The sequence below is a fragment of the Equus przewalskii genome, chromosome 11 (genome assembly GCF_037783145.1).
Source record: "Equus przewalskii isolate Varuska chromosome 11, EquPr2, whole genome shotgun sequence".
Taxonomy (NCBI): domain Eukaryota; kingdom Metazoa; phylum Chordata; class Mammalia; order Perissodactyla; family Equidae; genus Equus; species Equus przewalskii.
The window spans coordinates 12,493,664-12,515,935 of NC_091841.1; the positions used below are offsets into that span (position 1 = coordinate 12,493,664).

Sequence of the window (22,272 nt, forward strand, 5' to 3'; positions counted from 1 at the left end):
CACAAAATTCTGGTTGTTTCCACTAGAAAATGTGTCTTAGTCTACTATATTTCTTGAAATAGTTGGAGATGTGTTTTTTGTAACGGTTTTAACTAGAACCTAGCCCTACCTTCTATCCAGCTAGTTCAAAGTCATTTCACGAGGCAAGCCATTTTCACAAGAAATATGCCAGAGACACAAACCAGTCCCAATGTAGCTCATTAGTAAATTTCAACTAACCATACTCTACTTGTTCTCTATCTAAGCAATGACAACCAAGAGAGAACTATAATATAATACATCCAATGCAGACATTAAGGAGTAATTATATTAAGAATTACACTTCCAAGATGTTCAACTTAAAAAATTTTACCATGAAATTTATGAATGCCTAAACACAGGATTGTAAGATATAAAAAGATAGGCTTTATCTCATCTAATTATACATAATAATGTAGTATTCCAATTGTGTGAATTCATATTAAAGTATATCTATTGAAATATAACCACAGTCAGATGATTCTAGGATTTTATTTTGGCAAGATTTTGTCATATGAACTTGGGTAACGAACAAGTAGTTAAATTTACTTTTAAGCATGATATATAATTTGCATCATTTTCCCTTTCGAATTTAGACTTCCAAGCCTTAATAAAACCCATAGAAACAAACACATCTTTGCTAAATGTTTAGCTAGAATCCTGACATTTCCTTTTTACTGATACAATGTGATTTACATATGTGCTTATTAACTGCCTATTTTGCATTTGACACTGTTAACTGTAAATTATAAAACTTACACATAACAAAAAAATAACATTTAGCAACAGTAAATTAATATGACTTTTTACTTCCACAGAGTATAATTTTATGTAAAATTTTACAGCATATTACACTATGCCAAATCTCTGTAATGTTATCTACAATAAAAGTATTTATAAAATATATACTATTTTAAAAGTACATTAAAATGTAAAAGACCAAGAATAAAAAAGAGCATTATCTTATTTTCTTTTCCATTTGGACAAAAATAAGTATCTAAAACAATATATAACATATACATTGAACTTAGTAACAGATTAGGAATAGTTTTAATCCCTTAACTTTTAAGTTATTTCTACTGTTTATTATCTAATTAATTAGTACATGTTCTTTTAATTAGAAAACACATAATAGAAAACTACTGATACCATTTGGTATATAAGCTTCCAGAGTTTTTAAAATTTATATACTACTATAAATTCATAAAAAGTACACTCTTTAAAATAATATTTGTAACACAGTATATATTCTGTTTTACCTCTTTTTTACATAATAGATCATTCCCCTTAAATATGAAATCCAACTCATGTATTTCATGATTCAAATATTTCTCAACAAAGCTGAAGTACTGTCAAGTTTTATAATATTCAAGATAATTATTTCATTCCAATCTATTTCTTTAAGACAAAACCTAATTTTATAATTTCTCCAAATCCTTTACAAAATAAGCCTAACTAAAATGTCTAAAGATAGTTTATGTATTTTTGGCTTTCATTTAAAATTACTGGTGTTAAATACTATTAACTGCAATGAAAGAGAATAATGAATTTTAATTGTCTTTCCATCTTAAAATAATGTCTTAAAAAGTACTTTCCGAAGTATCATTTAAAAACATTAAAAAGTATTACTAATAAAAATTATGTGCCTTTGCTAAACATAGCATTTTGAGACAACTCCTACGATACAGTAATCTCAGATTACTTAGAAAGAAATATACTATTGATACTGTGCCAAGGGAAATTATGTGAGGAAGCTGGCACATTCTGCTACCAAACAACTCTGCGACAGAGAAAAGAACACTGGAGTCGTAAGACCCATCTTAGCTGCGTACCTTTGGACAATCATTTAACCTCTTAAAAGATATATTTCTTCTTCAGTAAGACAGAGTTATCACTGCTTGCAAAGAGTTGTTTAGAAGATTACACAGTCATGCGTCACTTAACGACAGGGATACATTCTGAAAAATGCATCATTAGGTGATTTCGCCATCGTGTGAGCATCCTAGACAGTACTTACACAAACCTAGATGGTATAGCCTCCTACACACCTAGGGTATATGGTACTAATCTGATGGGACCACCATCATATATGCGGTCCATCATTGACCACAATTTCATTATGCAGCACATGACTGCAGCTAGTTATAATTTAAAGTTTTTTTTAGTCAACATTCTTTTGTGATAAAATCAAATTTATTTATTTGATCCTTCAGTAGATCAAATTGCTTTAAACTAAAAAGTTTTCCTTATTAAATCAAAAGATGCATTTTATCACATCTCTTAGAATCTTGCCTAATTCTTTAAAAAAAAAAAAAACCCCTATAAACATACTACCATATTATAGATCAGAGGTTGGTAAACTGCAGCCCATGGACCAAATCCAGCTGGCAGCCTATTTTTGTAAATCAGGATTTACTGGACCACAGCCACACTCATTAAATAATGTATTATCTATAACTGCTTTTCTACTACAACACCAGACTGAGTAACTGCAACAGAAACCATATGGTCAACAAAGCCTAAAATATTTACCATTGGCCTTTTACAGGAAAATGTCTGCAGACGCCTTCTATAAAAGACTATAAATTGAATTGGACGATGTATCCAAAAGGGATTAGGAGGAAAAAAAAAATCAGAGAAACATTGAAACATACACCTAAATTTAGTGCCCATAATGCCACTCCAAAGTCCTAAAAATCTAAGCTTCAAACGCAATTGGAACTAGAAAATGAAAATTTTGGTTACATAAAATATAAAAAAAATACTGAAATATATTCATAATTTATTTAGAATAACAAAGTATATTTTGTGCCTCTTGAAATTAATTAAAGCCAATTATTATTTCTATTATAAATAGAACTTATATCCACTTTATATAAATTAGGTTTTTACCTGCTAATGGCTTGCTCCTCATCAGTCATTCCAGTCTCCCTGAACGCCCTGTTTGATTCCGCCAAACTCAAGGCAATTGCTCTCTGAAGATCATCTTCATCATCTCCAGTGAGATCAATCACATCTGAAAAGCAAAACTAACTGTCTCAAAATGGAAAGTCAAACAGAATGAAAGGTAATTCTTATCATGGAGATTTTACACCCACTATACCCTTTCAAACCAAAGTCAGCACCAACACAATTCTCTATAAGATCCTTTCTGAAGAGAATACGAACATTTTAAATGGAACATACTTCGAAACACTGTTCCTCTCTGTGAAATATAGCTAAAAGCAATAAGGGCATAAATATTTTTCATTACAGAGGAAACAATATTTACTATGAAGTCCCTGATTAAAAGTATATAATAAGCAGAAAGACTGCTAAAAAATTTCTTTACCAAAACAATTTGAAATTAACGTAATTAAACACTTGCATTTCCGCTTTTGGAAGTTAATCCAAATGTCCACACGTCACAGTTCCTCCACACGACCCCCTAGACGCTGTCTGTCAAAGTACAACAACTAACAACTGAGCTCCCAAAAATCATGTTCCAGAAACTAACTGACCGCAGATACATATACGTTCATATCCACATTGTTTTAAAGTCTGGAAGAACGTGCCAAATTGTTAACAGTGGCTAAGTCTGATGAAGAGGGTTATGGAGGAGGAAGTGTAAGGATCCCTCACTTTCTATTTCAAACACTTCTCTACCATCTGAATTATTTAATAATCATTCAGTTTACTAAATAATTTTAATTTAAAAAAAGTTTGCATTTCACAAAAAGAAATACACTAAGCAAAGAAAATAGTTTTGATGCTATAAGTATTCTTTTTCCAAAGAATAAAGGCTACAACTATTACCACCTACAGAAAAAACACTTTTTAACCAATTTCCCAGTAGATATTCATCAATTTCCTTAACCCAAAAGATGCCAATAATACTCACATTATTGTTTAAACAATGGTAAGAACCATAATATGTTGCCAAGTAGGGGATTATAAAACAATATGATGAGAAAGAAAAAACCATATCTGTTATTACCTTATCTTTGTGTGGTTGGGATTTTGCTTCTGGGTATTTTGGACAAGTTTTGTATTCCTTTCGTTTATTTGTATTTGAGACATGTTAAAAACTAATTTTTTTTCATTGTAATCCTAGAATTTTATAAAAGGGAGACAAACAAAAAGGAGTAGGTGATGGGAGATAAGATGCTTGCATTTTACCATCTAGCTATAGGGTTACATACAGAGGCTAGAAAAGAATATTCCACACTTAATAAGAAATAAATAATATATATTGGCCTATTTCTATTGTTATCCACACTTTTTCTCCAAAGGGTAGCTTACAAGGATATTAAAAATATTAGAAATAATAGTTGGCCATGGAAGATTTTTTTTTTTAATGTTCTTAGAAAGTATAATAAAACCTCACAAAAATGTAGTAAGTAGGGTCCAAAAAAATTCAGTCAAGTAAAATGTAGAACACATAGCAAGGTAACTGAAATGATGGAGCATGCCTAGATCTATCAGCAGGCCAAAGGCTTTCTGAGTCCGGCTTACAAGACCTAAGTACAGGTCGACCACGGCTGAACATGGGTGTCACCGGGGTATAACTATCCAATCCAACTTAAATATTGATGAAGCAGAAGTCAGGACTAGAGAGGGATGAAATGGCCTTATGAAAATGAGAACCACCTTGGTCATTAAATAATGACTAGAATAGAGGTGAGAAAAGAGAGAATAATGGAAGTAAGGGAAACAATTTGAAAATCACCAAGCAGCAGAAAAACAGGTTTTGGGGATATGATCAATTAGCCCTCAGACTCCATTCTCTCATCCTCCAAGTATGCTTTATTCAACGATAGAAGCTGGAAAGATTAAAAGATACAAACAAATCTATCTTCCCAATTCACGTGCAGTTAAGGTTCTGGATAAAATTTAGGTTCCACCAACTGGATGCACTAACAGGAGCTTTGGAAGGCAGAGTGAGGGGGAAGCCCTACTCCTGCTGCTTTTGGCTGTTCTCTCCAGCATGACTGAAGAGATGTGGGTTGTTCCACAGTGGCATTCCAGTGTCCAATTTCCAGCTTCAGGGATGTCAAGAGATAAGAGTAGAAGCGGCAACTAGACTCTGCATTCCAAAGTCCGGGCAGAGCTCAGCGGCAGTTACTTAATCTTGGATGCTTATTCTTCTCTGGGCTGCAGCTACAGAAGCATGTTCTTGAACCCAGGAGTCCCAGAGGCAGCCTCCTGATTCACTCACTCACTACCCTCCTGATTGTGGCAGAGGGAGAGCTTCCCTGGCTGGCGAGTCCCACAAGAATCCAGGAGTCATTTCTGAAAGCTGAGCTAGAGATCCTCTCTCCAGTGCTTCCAGTGATTTCTTTAAGAACCTAATCCTCTGGATTAAATTTCTTCTATGAAACTATCTAGAGTGTTTACTGTTTCGTGACTGACAAGTAAACCAAACCAGCTAAGGCAGAAACTCACTCAGAAATAGCAACAACTTAAACTTAGAGCTTTTTCATAATTTATCAATTGTAACTCAAGCAACACAAAAGCAAAACACAAGGCAAGATATTTTTAACTCTATCTGATACAAGAGACAGATAACTGACATTGTGAGAAATGAAGTATATCATCATAAGAATAAAAAATGGCGGCGAGACTTCAAATTTAAGTCTTCTATTAAATCCAGTGGCTTTCCTCCATAGTAGCAGTTCTCCAAGTGGAGTCCATGGATCCTCAGGGATCCCCTATGGCCCTAGGAGGGAAAGGAGGTCCTTAAGTAAAATATATTCTCATAATAATACTAAGGTGTCATCTGCCTTTTCTACCGTGGTCATATTGGCACTGATGATACGAAACAACAATGCATTAAACTGCTGCATCTTAGCACACAAATCAAGGCAGTGGCACCAAGTTGTGTGAGCAATTCATTGTTATTACTCACAAATAGGCACACTCGTTACTCAAAACAGAAAAAGCCAGTTTCTCTTAAGTCCTTGATAAAAAGGGAAAAATCAATTTTATTAAATCTCAAATACTGATTTAAATTTTCTTTTAATTCTACATGACAAATAAGAAGTATGCACAGTACTTCTGCTGTATATCCAAAGCACACTGTTGCTAAAGAAAAAACACAAGTGCAACGCTTGAGTTGCAAACTGAACTGATTTTTTTTCATGGAACACTATTTTTACTTGAAAGAACAACTGACAAACCACAAGCTATGATTATGCAGACTTGAGTATTTGACAGATGTTTTCTCGAAAATAAAGTGAACCTGTCACATGAGGGAGAATGAATGACAGCATTTGTTGACAATGACTAACACAGAATTTTCAAGCAAAAATCAGAATTTTGGAAAACTTGTTTCTACCATTATGAGCTTGATATTTCCCCAATACTTAAAGGATTTCTGGTGAAATCAGGTGATATTGACAATTTTAATTTGTTTTATGATGCAGACGTTCTTCCAAGATTTGGAAGGAAATCTTTTCCAAATTACCAATGCACAGTATTACAAAATCATGCATAGGTAAACAATCCATTCAAAGAGCAAGGTAAGCCATAAAGACGCTTCTAGCATCTTCGGTCTTTGACCCTGGATCCTGACACAGAGCTTCTAAATCACTTGGAACTTCCTGGGTGATAGGAGCATCTTTTGTTCTAATGAGACGACTCTTGGTGGCCTCCTGTATAGCTTCAGGGTGGGCACTGATCACCAGAAAAACCAAACCATGATTAGAAGCTTGGAACTTTGAGCCTCATCTCCCATCCTCTGGGAAGGAGAGAGAGGCTGGAAATTAAATTAATAATCAATCAAGCCCACCTGATGAAGTCTCCATAGAAATCCCTGAAGTACAGGGCTCCGAGAGCTCCTGGGTTAGTGACATATCCACATGGTGGGAGGGTGGCGTACCCCAAATCCATGAGACGGAGGCTCCTGCACTCAGGACCCTTCCAGACCTTGCCCTATGCATCTCTTCATCTGGCTATCCATCTGTATCCGTTATCATATTCTTTACTATATAATAAACGGGTAAATGTGTTTCCCTGAGCTCTGTGAGCGACTGTAACAAATTATCAAACTTGAGGAGGGGGTCATGGGAACCCTCAATTTGTAGCCCAGTCAGAGAGAAGTGTGAGTAACCTGGGAACCCATTACTTGTAACTGGCATCTTAGGTGGAGGCAGTTGTGTGCAACTGAGCCCTTAACCTGTGGGATCCGATACCAACTCCAGGTAGTGTCAGAATTGAACTGAACTGCAGGACACTCAGCTGGTATCAGAAAATTGGTCGGGTGTGGGGTAAAAACTCACATATCTGGTGTCAGAAGTATTGAGTGAGGGCAGAGGAAGAAACAAGCAATAGTAGCCTTTGATGCTAGAAAGGTTGGTTGGCGAGAAGTTATTGGTCCTTAACTGAAAAGCTGAGACTTTTTCCTTTAAGCAGTGGAGAAAGTTTATTTATTATTTGTAGCTTCACTATAATTATCATAATTTTTTCCAGGATGTTCCCATTACTCCATAAATCCTCTTCTTTCCAGAAGATATTTTAGAACAATACAGCAATCGTGAAAGACTATTATAACTTACTCGCATACTAAATACAGATATGATTTTAAAACCAGATATTAAGAAAATAAAATGTTATTTCACTAGAATGGTAAAACCTGAATTTCTTCTTTTTCTGGAGTTAGGGGAATGACTTCCAAAAACACGTAATGAACTATCAATTTCACAATGAAAACTAGCCCTCTGTGATTTTCTTATACGCTCACACTCAAAAAGGAACATAGAATAAACTTGGCGTAAACAATTTCTAATTGGCCAAACTAAATAAAAGTTTAGCCTATGTAAAAATCCCATCCAAATACCAAAGTATTATAAATATTTTTATATCTGTACCAAGCGAGGACCTTGGCAAAACACTCAAACTTTGTTTTAACCAACCCTCCCTCTAGTATTAGTGTGAACACAACTCAAGGGCACAAGCATGTTAGTGTTAGTTGGATACCAGTGTAGAAAATCACACATTACAAAAGCCTATGAACAGGAATCTTCAACATGTTCAAGACTGCTCAAATTAAAACATTTTTTCTGTAAGGTCACAAGTATATATACCAAAACATAACACTCAACCTAAAAAAATCTTGTACATTCCAAAGAGTTAGCATTTGAGTAAAACTTAAATACCAACTACCAAACATTTTTCTGCTAAATCCGAAATACAGGCAATCATCAACTGGTCAATGAAGCAGACTTTAACTGTATGCATTGTTTACAACTCATAACTCATTTTCCCATGAAGACAGTGTATGAAATGACAAAAGCCTTCCAAGTTAGTTCAAAAGAAATCCACTTAGCCCATAATCTAATTGAACTACAATATATGCAGAGATTTTGACTTTAGAAGAAAGTGATTTTCCTTGCTTTCCTTATTTACATAAGCCTAGGCATAGGGGAAACACTTTTTTATATAACCACATTTATATTTACCACCAGCGAAGATCTCTAGGCAGGGGAATGATATGAGCAGAAAGAACTCTGTTTTGGGAGTGAGGAGGTTAAGTGTTGAACAACAGTTGGAGAAGAGTTGTAGTAAGAATATGTATCAGGGCAGGAGCAACTAAAGGAAAAGTACGCAGACAAAAACTCATAGAACTGCAGACTAAATGGCTGTCTTGGGAGATTAGGAAGAGCAGTAAAAAAAACAAAACCTTTAATACAAAATAAAATCACTGGGTCCCCAGAAGGATGGGGATGCCCTTAAGAGAGAAAGGCAAATACGAACATAGGGATGGTCAGCAGGAGCTGAGAAGGGAGAATACTACCATTCTCGCCCTCACTCATTCTGCTTCAGCCACAGTGACGTCCTCCCTATTCATCTCCTGAGCCAAATATACTCCTGCCTGGAGGCCCCAGCCTGGGATGCATTTCCCTCAGACATCCACGCGCTTCCCTCCCTCACTTCACTCAGGTATCTGTATAAATGTGACCTCATCCAAGAAACATTCCCTGACGGATCCTCTATCTAAAATAGCATATCCCATGCCTGACCTACAACCGCACCCCTGTCACCATCTGTCCCTTGACCTTGCTCTCTTGTTCTTCATGAACTTACCACTGCCTGACATTATTTATTTATTGCTTACTGTCTGTCTTCCCCCTATGTAAACTGACACTTTGTGTTTTTTCTAATGGCCTAAAAACCTATCTAATACATATTAGGCAATCAATAAATATTTGTTAAGCAAATAAAGGTTGATATCTAGACTATGGAATAGAGATAAAAATTAGTGAGTCATCTTCATAGTGGCACTAACTAGAAGACTTAAGAACATAGGCTTTATCCATATAAAATTTTTTCTAGTAAGTCAAAGGACAAATAGAATAAGGTATCACGTTAAAAGAATACTTAAAATCAAGAAGACATAAATAATGTAAATTGTGTTTCCTACCTGACTCTCCCATCCTCCTCTGCCCTCAGTCAGCTCTCTTAAGATGTTCCCACTTTTCTAATCTTCTTACTGCGGAACTCAGATTCTCTAAAACAGTGCTCTCCACTAGAACTTTCTATGATGATGGAAATGTACTATTATCTGCGCTGTCCAGTAGGGTGACCACTAGCCACATCTGCCTACTACTGAGCATTTAAAATGTGTCTAGTGCAACATAGGAACTGAATTTTAATATTATTTAATTTTAATTTGTATTTAAATCTAAGTTGTCACATGTGCCCGTTGGCAACTATGTTGAACAGCTCAGCTCCAAATGGTCTTGTTCTGTTTTTAATAATTCCTGCTCAAATTATAATGGCAGCATTGGTAAGAAGGGAAAGTGAATAGCAAAGGAGCCATTTGGGAATTCTGTCATCAACTTTACTATGTTTTCAAACTAAAATTGTGAAAAAAAATTAAAGTTAACATTCTATATGAGTCAACAAAAAGTACAAAGGTCCATGGCTACCCTTCTTCCCTAAAATTAAAGAAAACTCACAAAGTTATACAAGTCATTCTACAGAACATTGTAATACAATGTAAGCCTAATTGCATGCAATCATTTACAAGTAACTTTCAGAGCATTGTAGAATCTCATTTTTAAGCTTAACCTTAACTTTCAGTGAATCATCAAAACAGTTTTCTACATTAGAAATCTCTACGGAAAAAGAGATTTAACTTTCATGGCATTAATTTTTTTCTATCTGAAGTTACTTGTTTAACAAATGTGGGGGGTGGGAAAAATACCAGGGTTCAGTTAATAAACTCCTAAACTGCTGAACATACGTGATCTGCCCTCAGCAGAGATGAGAGCACTAGACCTGGATCTGTCACTTGTCCTTTAGATCACTTTTAGGCTGGCCAAGCAACATAACTAAGAGCAGAGTTCTAGGACAGAACTTCAACATTTTTCTCACTTTCTATGCAATCCTTACCAAATAAACTGATTCTAAATTGGTAACACTTAACACTTATTCCAATGTGTTATATCAACTTCTCTAAAACTTAAGCCAATATGTGGCATTATTTTCTGTGCTAAAATTACCTACCCAAATCCCTCTTATCTTTTGATCCATTCTTTGATTGCTCAATTGTAGCACATCTCGTTCTGGTGGGCATATACTGTTTCTTTCCTGTTTTAAAAAAGTTCAAAAGAATTTAATGATCATGAAAGAAAGAATATTACTATTTAATTTCAAGTGGGCAAAAGCCTGGTATGGTCATGTCTATGACAGAGTTTGCCATCACACAAAAACTTCGAAGAATCTCTCCTCTGACTATTAAGTTCACCTACGATATCTTAGTATCCTGCATTGCTACCTCCTTGCATTTGCATTTTTTACTGCCAAACTCCAACACAATTTTATTTCCAATTTAAGCTGGAGGTGGGAGGCACTCATCTGACAATTCACAATATCCAATCTGGACAGGAAATCCAAGTAATGAAAAAAAGTACCTAAAAGTGTTGTTAATACTCTAAATGATTTGGGCTTTTTCCCAGAATTCAACAGAGTATTAAATTACAGTATAGAATGTTACCAAAACAATATCAAACACCAGGTACACCACTTCTTAATTCTCTATGATACAGAATACAAGCTTTCCTTGAAATGTTTCTTTTTTTTCTCTCAAAAATGGAAGGTGAAAATGCAATAAAGGCCAATCATTGTCCTACTAACTAGTGAAAATGTAACAACTTCTTGAATATTAAGTGAAGGTTCAAAAATATATGTTCTTCAAATCAAGTGACGTACTTTACTTTATCTTCTGATGTACCCAGGTATGAATAAATGAAAATTTCCCCACAAGCCCCAAATGTAACTTCTATGGGATATTTTAGTTTAAAAGCTAAATTTTTCTAGTCATTAAAAACACATGTATTTTATTCCTTCTAAAAGAGACGCCCAGTCATAAACAGTTATATTCTAGCTTATACAAGTAATCATATGTATTTAGCATTAGAGACTTTCACGTCAAAATACAGATGTTTTGTCAGTACTACAACCAATAGATGACACACTTAAAATTAGCCAGGCTCTGTCTATGCTATAGTCCTGTCTGTAATAGACTTTTTACTTAAAAAAGAAAACAAGGAATTAAAAAAAATAAAAACTCCTGCCATATTTGAAGAATTAGTTAAGCCATGGTCAACTTTCAAATAAAAATATATTTCACATAAAGTTAAGAAAATGTTCAAAAAGAGTTTTTGTATCTAGAACATTGCCTTGAAAACTTCCTCAGACTCTGATCACTCCAATACTCCACATGCCTTCAGCGCGCAGGTAGTGTTTTCAAAGGAGGCCTGTGTCTGAATATACATCTTTCCTTCCCACGTTTTACCACTCCTTTCAAGAATTAAAAATACATGAAAGATTTCATTTCTTATCAGCAATATAGCATAATAATTTAAAGAATCTGCTAAATGCATGACATCTCCTTACTTTCTCAGTTTTAAACCATGAAACACTATTATGACACTGCCAAATTTAAATGCTGGATCAAGACTATCTCCAAAAGGCAGCTGTACTTCTTAGAACTTGATAAAATAGGGTACAAATTTGTTAACTGGAAAAGAATTATTGTTATTCATCGGCTACTTTTTCCCAGTTTGAGACTAATATTATTATAATGAAATCACCACATTATATTTCTACAACAGTTTTCCTCAATAATCTCAAAGCAACTTTATGGACACACTATCCAAATTATTGAATTCCTTTTTTTTTTTTAATTTTTATTTTTTTCGGATGTACATCATATTTCAAATTCTGGATACATTACATCATGTTCACCACCCGAACACTAATTATAGTGCATCTCCTCACATGTGAGCCTAATCACCCCTTTTGCCCTCCCCCTTCCCCGCTTCCCCAATGGTAACCACCAGTCCAATCTCCAATGCTATGTGTTTTTTTTTTTTCGTCATTTTTATCTTCTACTTATGAGTGAGATCATATGGTATTTGACTTTCTCCCTCTGACTTATTTCACTCAGCATAATACCCTCAAGGTCCACCCATGTTGTCACAAATGGCTGGATTTCGTCATTTCTTATGGCTGAGCAGTATTCCATCGTGTATAAATACCACGTCTTCTTTATCCATTCGTCCCTTGATGGGCACCTAGGTTGCTTCCAAGTCTTGGCTATTGTGTATAATGCCGCAGTGAACACAGGGGTGCAAGTATCTTTATGCCTTTGTGTTTTCAAGTTCTTTGGATAAATACCCAGCAGTGGAATAGCTGGATCATATGGTAGATCTATCCTTAATTTTCTGAGGATACTCCATACTGCTTTCCATAGTGGCTGCACCAGTTTGCACTCCCATCAGCAGTGTAGGAGGGTTCCCATCTCTCCACATCCTCTCCAACATTTGTTGTTTCCTGTCTTGTTAATTATAGCCATTCTGACGGGAGTGAGGTGATACCTCATTGTAGTTTTGATTTGCATTTCCCTGATAGCTAATGACGTTGAGCATCTTTTCACCGTGGGTGTGTATGTGTGTGTAGCTCTTGAAAAATATCCACTAAGTAATTTTCTATTCCACTTGAAAGAAATGGTAGAGAAATTGAGTTTCTGGTTTATCTCAATTAATTGTCATACTGAGCAGATTGCTTGCTGTTGTGGTTTCTTTATCAATAAAGTGGGCTGTGCTTCTAACCAGGATACTAATTCATATTTAATATATTTAAAATACAGGTGTCTGGGCCCCACCCAAGAGCCACTGAATCAGAGCCTGGCAGGGAGGAGCCCCAGCACAAGGAGATCACTACTGTGCTGTCTTTCTCTTTGTGTTGTCTTTCTAGGAGCCCTTTTCTGGGTATAGCAACTTCATGTCTTTACCTTCTACCTTGTGACTCAATCTCTTACTTCCCCACAAAACGTGCTTGTAACTGAGTCGAACAAACATAGGCGTTATTTATCTATAATTCACAAGATGATTTCAATCTTTGAAATCTACATTACTTGGACTCTTGCAAAAAGATTTTCAAGAGCAGTCCCTTCTGGTTCCTCAATAAGTTGGAAAGGCCTTGACTTTAATCCAACCTATTTGGTGTTATGTTATCCCTGATATCATTCAGTTCTTACTGTGAGCTTCTCAAAACAAAGATGGCTTCTATTTGGCCTGGAAGAAGGAATGTGAAATCATCTGAACCAAAAACGTGATGTCCTCACTCTGGCTAAATTGACAAAATAGTGATGATTCTTCAACTGTCCGAGGCTGCATTTAGATTTGGATTGAAATCATGTTGTCTATTTTTCTCATGAGCTTATATATTTTTTAAAATGTTGCACTACTATTTGGAAAAGTTTGAACTAGTGCAAGGTATTGGTTTTGTGACTATCTAATTTCTTGTCGTAACTGGAGCCATTTTATGAGTGTAAAGGGGAGCTATCCATAACATGCCAGGGACAAAACAAGCACCAACAGAGCTGTCCAGACAGCAGTGGGATGTGAGCCCACCCTTGCCATCTGTGACCCAGAGGCAGGAGACATGGGGGTGAGAGCAGGAGTCAGGCCCACCTTGGTCAGACACGTCCAATCCTGGCTTTGTTCTGGCCCTGCCCAGGTCATGGGTTAAAGAGTCTGCTGTGTCTGCCGAGAGGAGGTCGATGGGAGGAAGCATGGTGACCTGGGCCCAGTAGGAAGGACGGTCAGCAGAGTGACAGTGACCCAGGGAAGAGAGAGAGTGGTGGTTTATACTGGAGGGTGGTGGCAGAGATGGAGAGAAGAGAACAGAGGGAGTTTGAGGGAAATATCTATGGACTGCCTGATGCATTGGATGTAGACGGTGAGGAAAAAGGACAGGTCAAGAGGGGTTTCCAGGTCTGGGCTGAAAGCGAGGGGACGTGGGGGGCTGTGGACTGACTAGAGCATTCTGAAGCTAAAGCAAGTCTTCCGTGGCTGGCTTCCCCAAGAGCGACCCCAAGTCTGTGGTTCCTCATGCTTCTCTGAAACAGGTCGTGTACTTGGGACAGGATCCGTCCATGTAGTTAGCAGCGTTTGAGAGGATAATTGGGAGCAGATTTCCTGCAGAAGTTGTACATCTGCTCTGCCAGGCTGTTTGTACCTTCCTGTCTGTGTCTGAGCAGAACCCTGACCAGAAATGGCACTGTCCTCTTTATCTTCCCTACACTTTTCCTCTCATTCATCTCAAGATCCTTGTTATTCTATGTGGATTCCCAGCATGGACATCACTTGGGAGCAGTGCAGGGACTCGGGCCCACCCAGGACCTTATGAATTACGATCTGCTTTGTAACGAGATCTTCAAGTGATTCATATGCCCCTGAAAGTGTGTAAAGCACCGTGGATAACTCCTCCTTCTCCTTCAGCATTCAGCTCAGGACCACGTCCTCCAGAGACCCTCCCTGACCTCCCACCCAACACCCAACCTGTTGCAGGGACAGTTCGAGAGCCGGGCACAGCGCCAGCAGCGGGTGCACACGCCACCTCCATGAGCATTTATAGTCCGTGAGTCTTTCTCTTCCACTGGCTCTGCGCTCTGCTGCAGGCCATTGAGTGTTCATCTTGGCATCTCCACGAGTAGCATCATATCGGCTCCACTAAGGCAGTGGACTCATCAACCTTGGGAACTCTCACCCTGCCCTCGAGCCCCTCCTGGAGCTGCCCTGGGAGCCCCTGTTGTAGGAGCGCCTAAGAGGTGAGACCCTCTGATCCCCAGGGCCTTCATGGATGGTCGAAACCTCATGGACGTCCAAATGGACATGACTACTCCCCTCTCTATTCCTTCGAAAAAAGCTTTTCACTCAGTGTACTACATCCACACACAGCTGATTTTTTTTCCGGATTTCCCTGCAAAGATTTTACTATGATTTTCTTAAAGTACCGCAGATAATATACGTGTGATCATAAAAGTTCTGAGTCCTCCTTCATTCCTCTTCTCAGACCCCACAACAGTCAAACACAGCCCCATCAGTCCTGCTCCTCCACCTCTGTGATGACCACCCCAGTGCCAGCCCCAGGGCTCCCTGCAGACCCCTGTGAGGCCCCTCACCAAAACGCTGCCCCGTCTTCCCGCACCCCACATTCCACTGTCTCGAAGCCACACAGATCTATGTAGATAGCACATCACAGTATACCCCCATCCACCCTCTGTCTCCTCCCCAGGTCTACACCCTTCCCTGGTGTCACTCCCCTGCACTACAGAGACATCTATGCAGTGGGCCCTGGTCCCTGCCCACCTTCCCTCCCCCTCATCTCAGTCCTATTTCCGCTGCCCCAGAAGCCACCTCTCAGGTCTCTATACTTCCTGTTCTGTCTGCCTGGAACATTCTGCCCATGACCTCCCAGGCTAATTCCTATTACCTTTCATCTCAGCATAAATGTCCCCCACTGAGTGTTAGCCTGTCACCGCCCTTACCATCCCCCTATAGGAATCGTCTGTAGAGCACGTATTTCCCTCCTTCGTCTCTTGCTCTTTATGATCTAACCTTGCCCCTCAGTAGAATGTAAGCTCTGGGGCCCCCAGTCCTCATCGGGCTGTTTTCTTTCATGCATCGCTGCATCCCCAACACCTGGAACAGCGCAGAAGACATCACAGAAGCTCCAAGTGTAACAATGAATGGATGGGAAGGAAGGCAATAACACCCTCGCACTTCAGATTCAGCAGAGTCCAGTGTGCTGGTCACTCTCCAGATTCCTTCGGGGCCCCTCTCTGGCCGGCTCTGTGCCCGGGCTGACTCCTCTGCCTGCACTGCCCAGGCCTCTGGGAGGCTCCTAGGCTTCAGCAGGAGGTGGGACGACAGGAGGACAGAGGGCAGGGGCAGTTTCCCCTGTTCCCCTGACAGCCCCTCCCGGGCCCAGAGGACACCACTTCCCCTCCTCCCTCCAGCCCAGGGCTGGGAACAGCTTCCCTCTCGCTGGCACCTGGGAGCCCCGCATCCCTGGCCCTTCCCTCCTCCTGTCTCAGCTCCAGAAACGGCTGCATCTCAGTCTCTTCATCTGCACCATTGGGGTGAAGTGTTTGTAGTGGGAATTTTGTCGGGTACATCAGGCACCTCTCCTTTTCTGTGTACAGGACTTAGGATTCTTTTGTGTACATCGCGGTGGATTGCATGATCTTTTTCTTTTATTTATTTTAAATAATTTTTCAAAATTGAATCTCTTAATTTTACATTTTCCTTAGGTACTGACATAACAAAGTATTCTACATCTGTACTGTAGTTTGTGCGTGTCTGTGTGTGTGGGTGTGGGTGCATGTGTGATTGCCACCAAGGGAAAACTGCATAAAATGGACTGCAAAACATTGAGAAATGTTTTGGCAAGAAGCACTATCTTAAACAATACAACAAAGATTTAAAAAATTACAGAACAAAAAACAGAGTGCAAATTATCTAAAATTACCCTCTAATCTATAAATTTAGGAATAAATCAAAACATTATGAAATGTGAACGGGAGTATGTTGAAGTCTTTTTTTTTCCTGCTTTTCCATTGGTTTTTACTAACAATCTAATTCATTCAGACAAATATTGTCACTTCGCATATTCCTAATAAGGGCTCAGGGCACACAGAAACAGTCTTTATTGTTTTCTACATCTCTATGTCCTACTCTAATGATGGCTTAATGAATAGTGACCTTTCATTTAAATCTAAACTCAATCCTTATACTGTCTTATTCTAGAGGGTCCAAGGACAGAGAATGCAATTGATAAGCAATGTATTAAGTGAAACTTTATTTGAAAAAATATCTTACACATTAGAATGCTTTATCTAGTTGAATAAGAATAATTAAGTAAGTAATAGGAGCTAAACTAAAAACAGAAAAAATCAAAATTCCTTTGAAAAGAGAACACCCGTGCAGATGTCCTGCTGTGGCTGGGGTGCTGAAGGCCCAGCTGCTGTGGATGCTGAGTCCAATCTGCAGGTGACCCCAGGCCCCTGAGGCCTCATGGCAGGGCCATCCTCCTTCCTGGGGGGGTCCTACCGGCCCAGGGGATCCCCCACACTTCTGGGCCTCTGGGGACCGTGGGAGGAGCAGCTGGAGGAAAATTGCCTCTTGGCAAAGGCTGGAACGAGGCCTCCAACATGGCCAGCCTTTGCCTGTTGTGCTCGTTTTCTCGTCTTAGCTCCTCGAGCTTTCTCTCCGCCAACACGGCTGCCCTCCAGCTTTCTTTGGCTCTTTGCATCTGGAAGAGGTTCTCCTTGTGATAGTAGGAAGTGCACGTCTTCACTTCTTGGGCCAGGTCTTCAGCCATCTTCTTGTAGAGGTTGCGAAGCTGGTACGTGGAGTTCATTTCCCAGCACACGTTGAGGAGCTTCTTCTTCAACTCGGAGCAGACCCTTTCCTCCTCAAAGAATTTTGTGTAAAGTGGCCCAACTTCTTCATCATGTAGCTCATGCAGATTTTGAAGTTTGAGCTTCAGCTGCTGAATCTCACCTTCAAGCTTGGTGTTTTCGTGCTGCAAAGTTGCTTCCTCGGTTTGGAGGGAGAGGATTTCTCCTGGAAGCTCTTCCTCAACTTGCTTTTGTTGCTGCAACCATCTGGCTCTTTCCTGATGTTCCTCTTCATCAGTTGCTTTGGAGACTTTAACAGGCAGGCTCTTCAAAGCCTTTTCCAGAAGGTCGACAGTGTCCTGAAGTGCTGATGTGCTCAGGATTGTATTCATCGCTGCCAAGCACAAGGTTCGTAATGGGAGAGGACTGGCCTCCACCCGAGGGCACTGAAGGGCTTCCTCGGCTCGGTTCTCAGGTCCGGTATTCTCCCCACATTCTCCACTGACTTCAGCGCGGGCAGAACACCTTTCGCCTGGAGACTTCCCTCTCGTGAAAGTGTGTCCTGTCTTGACTATCAAAGCCACCACCACAGTACATACCAGGACCTCCCAGGGGAACGCAGGGAGACCTGGCCTCTTGCTCAAGCTTTCCGAAATCACCAGCAGAGCACACCACAGGTGCCCCAGGATCAGCTGGAAAGCAGACGCGATGGCAGGCAGCAGGCCCTCCATGGCTGGGGAGAGCTCCACAGCTGTGCCTCTGAGTGCCAGTGCCCTGTGGGCCACAACTGACCACTCGGAACCCTGAGGAGTGTTCCATCTCCAAAGTAAACAGGTGGCTGGAACCAGGGTGTGTCAGTTGGTTGGGGGAGGGGAGGCCAGCCAGGGTCTAGGAAACAGACCCCTAAGTGAGCTCTGAAAGTGGAAGGGCTCTTACTTCTCCAGGCACTGGGGGAGGTGGACAGGGCTGATGGCAGCCTGGCTCTGCCAGTCGAGGCCCACCTGGCCCTACCACACCCCTCAGGGGGCAAAGCAGGGCCAGGCCATGTCCCTTTCTTGCACAAGAGCAAGTCAGGGCAGAGTGGTGGGGGCCGTCCCTGAGCCAGAACCAGTCTCCTGTGTTAAAGTTCCTTTCTGCACAGGCACACCTTGAACTGCCCGCAAACCTCCCAGGATCTTCCTAGTCTGAGGCTCCCTTTCTACTCGTGCTTGGTCACTGGGGCCCACGACTGAAGGGTGTCCCCAAGGATATGAACTAAGAGACTAGGATTCCACTCCAAACAACTCAAGAGTCATTAATGGGAAGTGGCAGTCTTAACATTTTATGGATTTTGGTTCAGTCCAAGTGTTCCTGGGTATGAGTGACTCTCTTGGGGTGACACAGTGATTAGGGCTCCTTTTCTCATGTGACCTTGCCATTTTCACCACAAGCCTCCCAAGGTGGCCCTGAGGAGGGTCCCGTCTGCCACATGGTCTTCAGAAGTCGGCCTCTGGGGAGGGCCCGGGTCCTCTTCTGGCTCTCTTGCATCTTTTATTTCATCACACCGCCTCACCGGGCCGGGCTCAGACCCTCTAGTCCATCCCTGGGATTCTGCCGTGAGGGGCTGGTCCGTAGTCTCATTAGTCAAAGGGAAGTGAGAGAATTGTCATCTGAGTCCTATTTAAAGGTGTTGAGGGTATCAGGGCTCAAGAGCTCCATGGGACACAGAGTGGGCTTGGGGACAGTGGCCCTTCCCAGGGGATGTCAGACTCCTTTCAGGGCAACAGGAGCCAACTCTGCTACTGCAAGTGGTTGGTCTTTATAAAGGATCAAAAATGGGTCAAAGAAATGATAATATTCTCCCAAAGGCCGTGCCAGTCCCAAAGAGAGTGAAATGGACTTCAAACAATTCTTACAAAGAGGTCCAGGATATGTTATGACGTCAAACAGGAAGATGCAAAATAACATGTGGACATAGGATTGCAGAAAAAATTCTGGAGGCATAGCCCATCCACAATCCCCTATACTGGGAACATGGAAAAAGGGATGTTTATGTTTTTAGGGGGTGACAAGGTGGCACTTTGGAGGAATATCAGAAAGCTGCATTCCTTTCCTATCCCTGCTGTAGCAAATTACACTCACGCATAGCTTAATGGCAGGGGTACGTACATCATCAGGGGATTTCATTTTTGTGCAAAAATCACAGAGTGCACTTACATAAACCTGGATGGTATCGCCCACTACACCTAAGCTCTATGGTACAGCCTATCGCTCCTGGGCTCCAACTTGCACAGCACGTCACTGGACTGAATACTGGAAGGAATTGTAACATAATCATTAAGTATTTGCACATCTAAACATATAAAAGATAAAAAATGGTGCACCTGTGTAGGGCACTGACCATGGATGGAGCTCACAGGACCGGAAGTTGCTCTGGGTGAGTCAGTGAGTGAGTGGCTTGTGGCTGTGAAGGCTGGGACATTACTGGACACCACTGTAGACCTTATGAACTCTGTACACTTAGGCTACACTCAATTTATAAAAAAATTTTCTTTTTTCAATCATAAATTAACCTTAGCGTACCATAGCTTTTTTACTTTATAAACTTAAATTTCTTTAACTTTTTGCCTCTTTTGTAATAACCCTTAAAACACAAATACATTGGAGGGGTGTAAAAAATATTTTCTTTCTTTAGATCCTTATTTTTAAAGATTTTATTTTTTTTCCCTTTTTCTCCCCAAAGCCCCCCGTTACATAGTTGTATATTTTTCGTTGTGGGTCCACCTAAGCTGTGGCATGTGGGACGCTGCCTCAGCATGGTTTGATGAGCAGTGCCATGGATTAGAACCAACGAAACACTGGGCCGCCTGCAGCGGAGCGCACAAACTTAACCACTCGGTCACGGGGCCAGCCCCTTTAGATCTTTATTTTATAAGGTTTCTTTTACTTAAAAAAATTTTTATTACAAGGTTTAAAAAACTTTTTTATTAAAACTTAAGAAACGGGCCGGGCTGGTGACGCAGCAGTTAAGTTCTCACATTCCACTTCAGGGGCCTGGGGTTCCCCAGTTCGGATCCCGGGTGCAGACATACACACTGCTTGTCAGGTTGTGCTGTGGCAGGCGTCCCACAAATACAGTAAAGGAAGACGTACAAAGATGTTAGCTCAGGGCTAATCTTCCTCAAAAAAAGAAAAATTAAGACACAAACACACTCATTAGCCTAGGCCCACACAGGGTCAGGATCATCAATATCACTGTCTTCCATCTCCACATCTTCTCCCACTGGAACGTCTTCAGGGCCAATAACACGCATGGAGCTGTCATCTCCTGTGATAATAAGGCCTTCTTCTGGAACACCTCCTGAATGATCTGTCTGAGGCTCTTCTTGAGAAGGTGTCACCCTTTTCAGAAATATGTCCATGATGCTTTGCTTGATTTGTTTTTTTTTTTCACATCGTAGAAGTGCGGGTAAGCAGATACTCCACCATAAACATTCCTCTCTATTAATAAAAACCTTTCAGTGTTGGGGCTCATGTTTTCAAATGTTTAAGGAGCCTATTGAGGTCTGCAAAAGTGTCTGCGAAACCCTACCCTGCAAATTTTCTTGGAGGTTCTTCTTTTTCTTCTCTGGTAGTGTAGACAAAAGGTTCTCTTGCTTCTTCTTCAGCCATGCATTCCTGTTTCAGGTCCAAGAACTCCTCATTCATCAAACCCTCGGGAACCACCTCTAGGAGCTCCTCAATGTCATCCTCATCCACACCCAGGTTAAAGTTGTTTGCCATCTCCACCTCAGCCTCGTTGATTTTTGCAACCTCCTAATACTTGGCAATCCCTTGAAATTACGACTGAATGTCTTCAGCATCTTCTTTCAGATGCCAATCATACACTCCTTGGTGACATTACTCCAAGCCCAAACAAGGTTCCTGATGCAGCCATAGAATTACATAGTGGTAATTCTCCCAGAATTGCATCAGTGTCTTCACAGCATCTTCCTTAGTTGCAGTAATAGCCTGGGCAAAGGTCTTTGTCAGATTGTAGGCCTTATAACTCCCCGATCCATTGTTTGAGTCAAAGAGGTGGTGTTTGGAGGGAGAAACACTGCTTTAATATCAGGATAAAGATCACCAAGAAAAGGAGGATGTCCAGGAACATTATCAGCAATAAGCAAAATCTTGAAAGGGATGTTATTCTCCAAATGGTACTTCTCCATTTTACTCTCATAGTAATTGAAGAGGGCCTCTTAGAAGAGCAGCTGGGTCATCCATGACTTCTCATTGCTCCTGTAGTACACTGGCAATGTGTCCTTATTGATATGCTAGAAGGCCCTGGGGTTCTCACTGTGCCAGATCACAAAGGGTTTCAATTTGTAGCCTGCAATAAGCAAGACTGTTATCCTGTCCTTAAAAGCTTTGAAACCTGGCAAACTTGGCCTCCTTATGGATGAAAGTCCTTTCAGGCATTTGTTTCCGGAATAGGGCGTTTTCATCCATATTGAATATCTGCTCTGACAAGTAATTTTCCTCCTCAATCAGCTCATCTAGTGTTTCCAAAATTTCCTCAGCTCCCTTCACATCGGCGCTCATAGACTCACCGCTCACTT

General features: G+C 40.4%; 1 protein-coding gene across 9 annotated transcripts in view; it reads right to left on the reverse strand.

Annotated features, from left to right (window-relative positions):
- The window catches only part of LOC139074335 (ubiquitin carboxyl-terminal hydrolase 25-like), a 126,228-nt gene that overhangs the window by 73,989 nt on the left and 29,967 nt on the right, over positions 1 to 22,272 (reverse strand). For 4 of the 9 annotated variants that reach the window (XR_011523851.1, XR_011523849.1, XR_011523850.1 and 1 more), the window contains exon 2: positions 2,911 to 3,165. Coding sequence is in view for 4 of the 9 variants with exons in the window: in XM_070563880.1 (XP_070419981.1) it covers positions 2,911 to 3,034; positions 10,507 to 10,576 (194 nt within the window). In the remaining 5 variants the exon portion in view is untranslated. Of the gene's footprint in view, positions 1 to 2,910; positions 3,166 to 3,994; positions 4,014 to 10,506; positions 10,659 to 22,272 lie in introns of those variants that run through there. The other 5 variants (XR_011523847.1, XM_070563880.1, XM_070563883.1 and 2 more) reach the window with 5 other exon arrangements.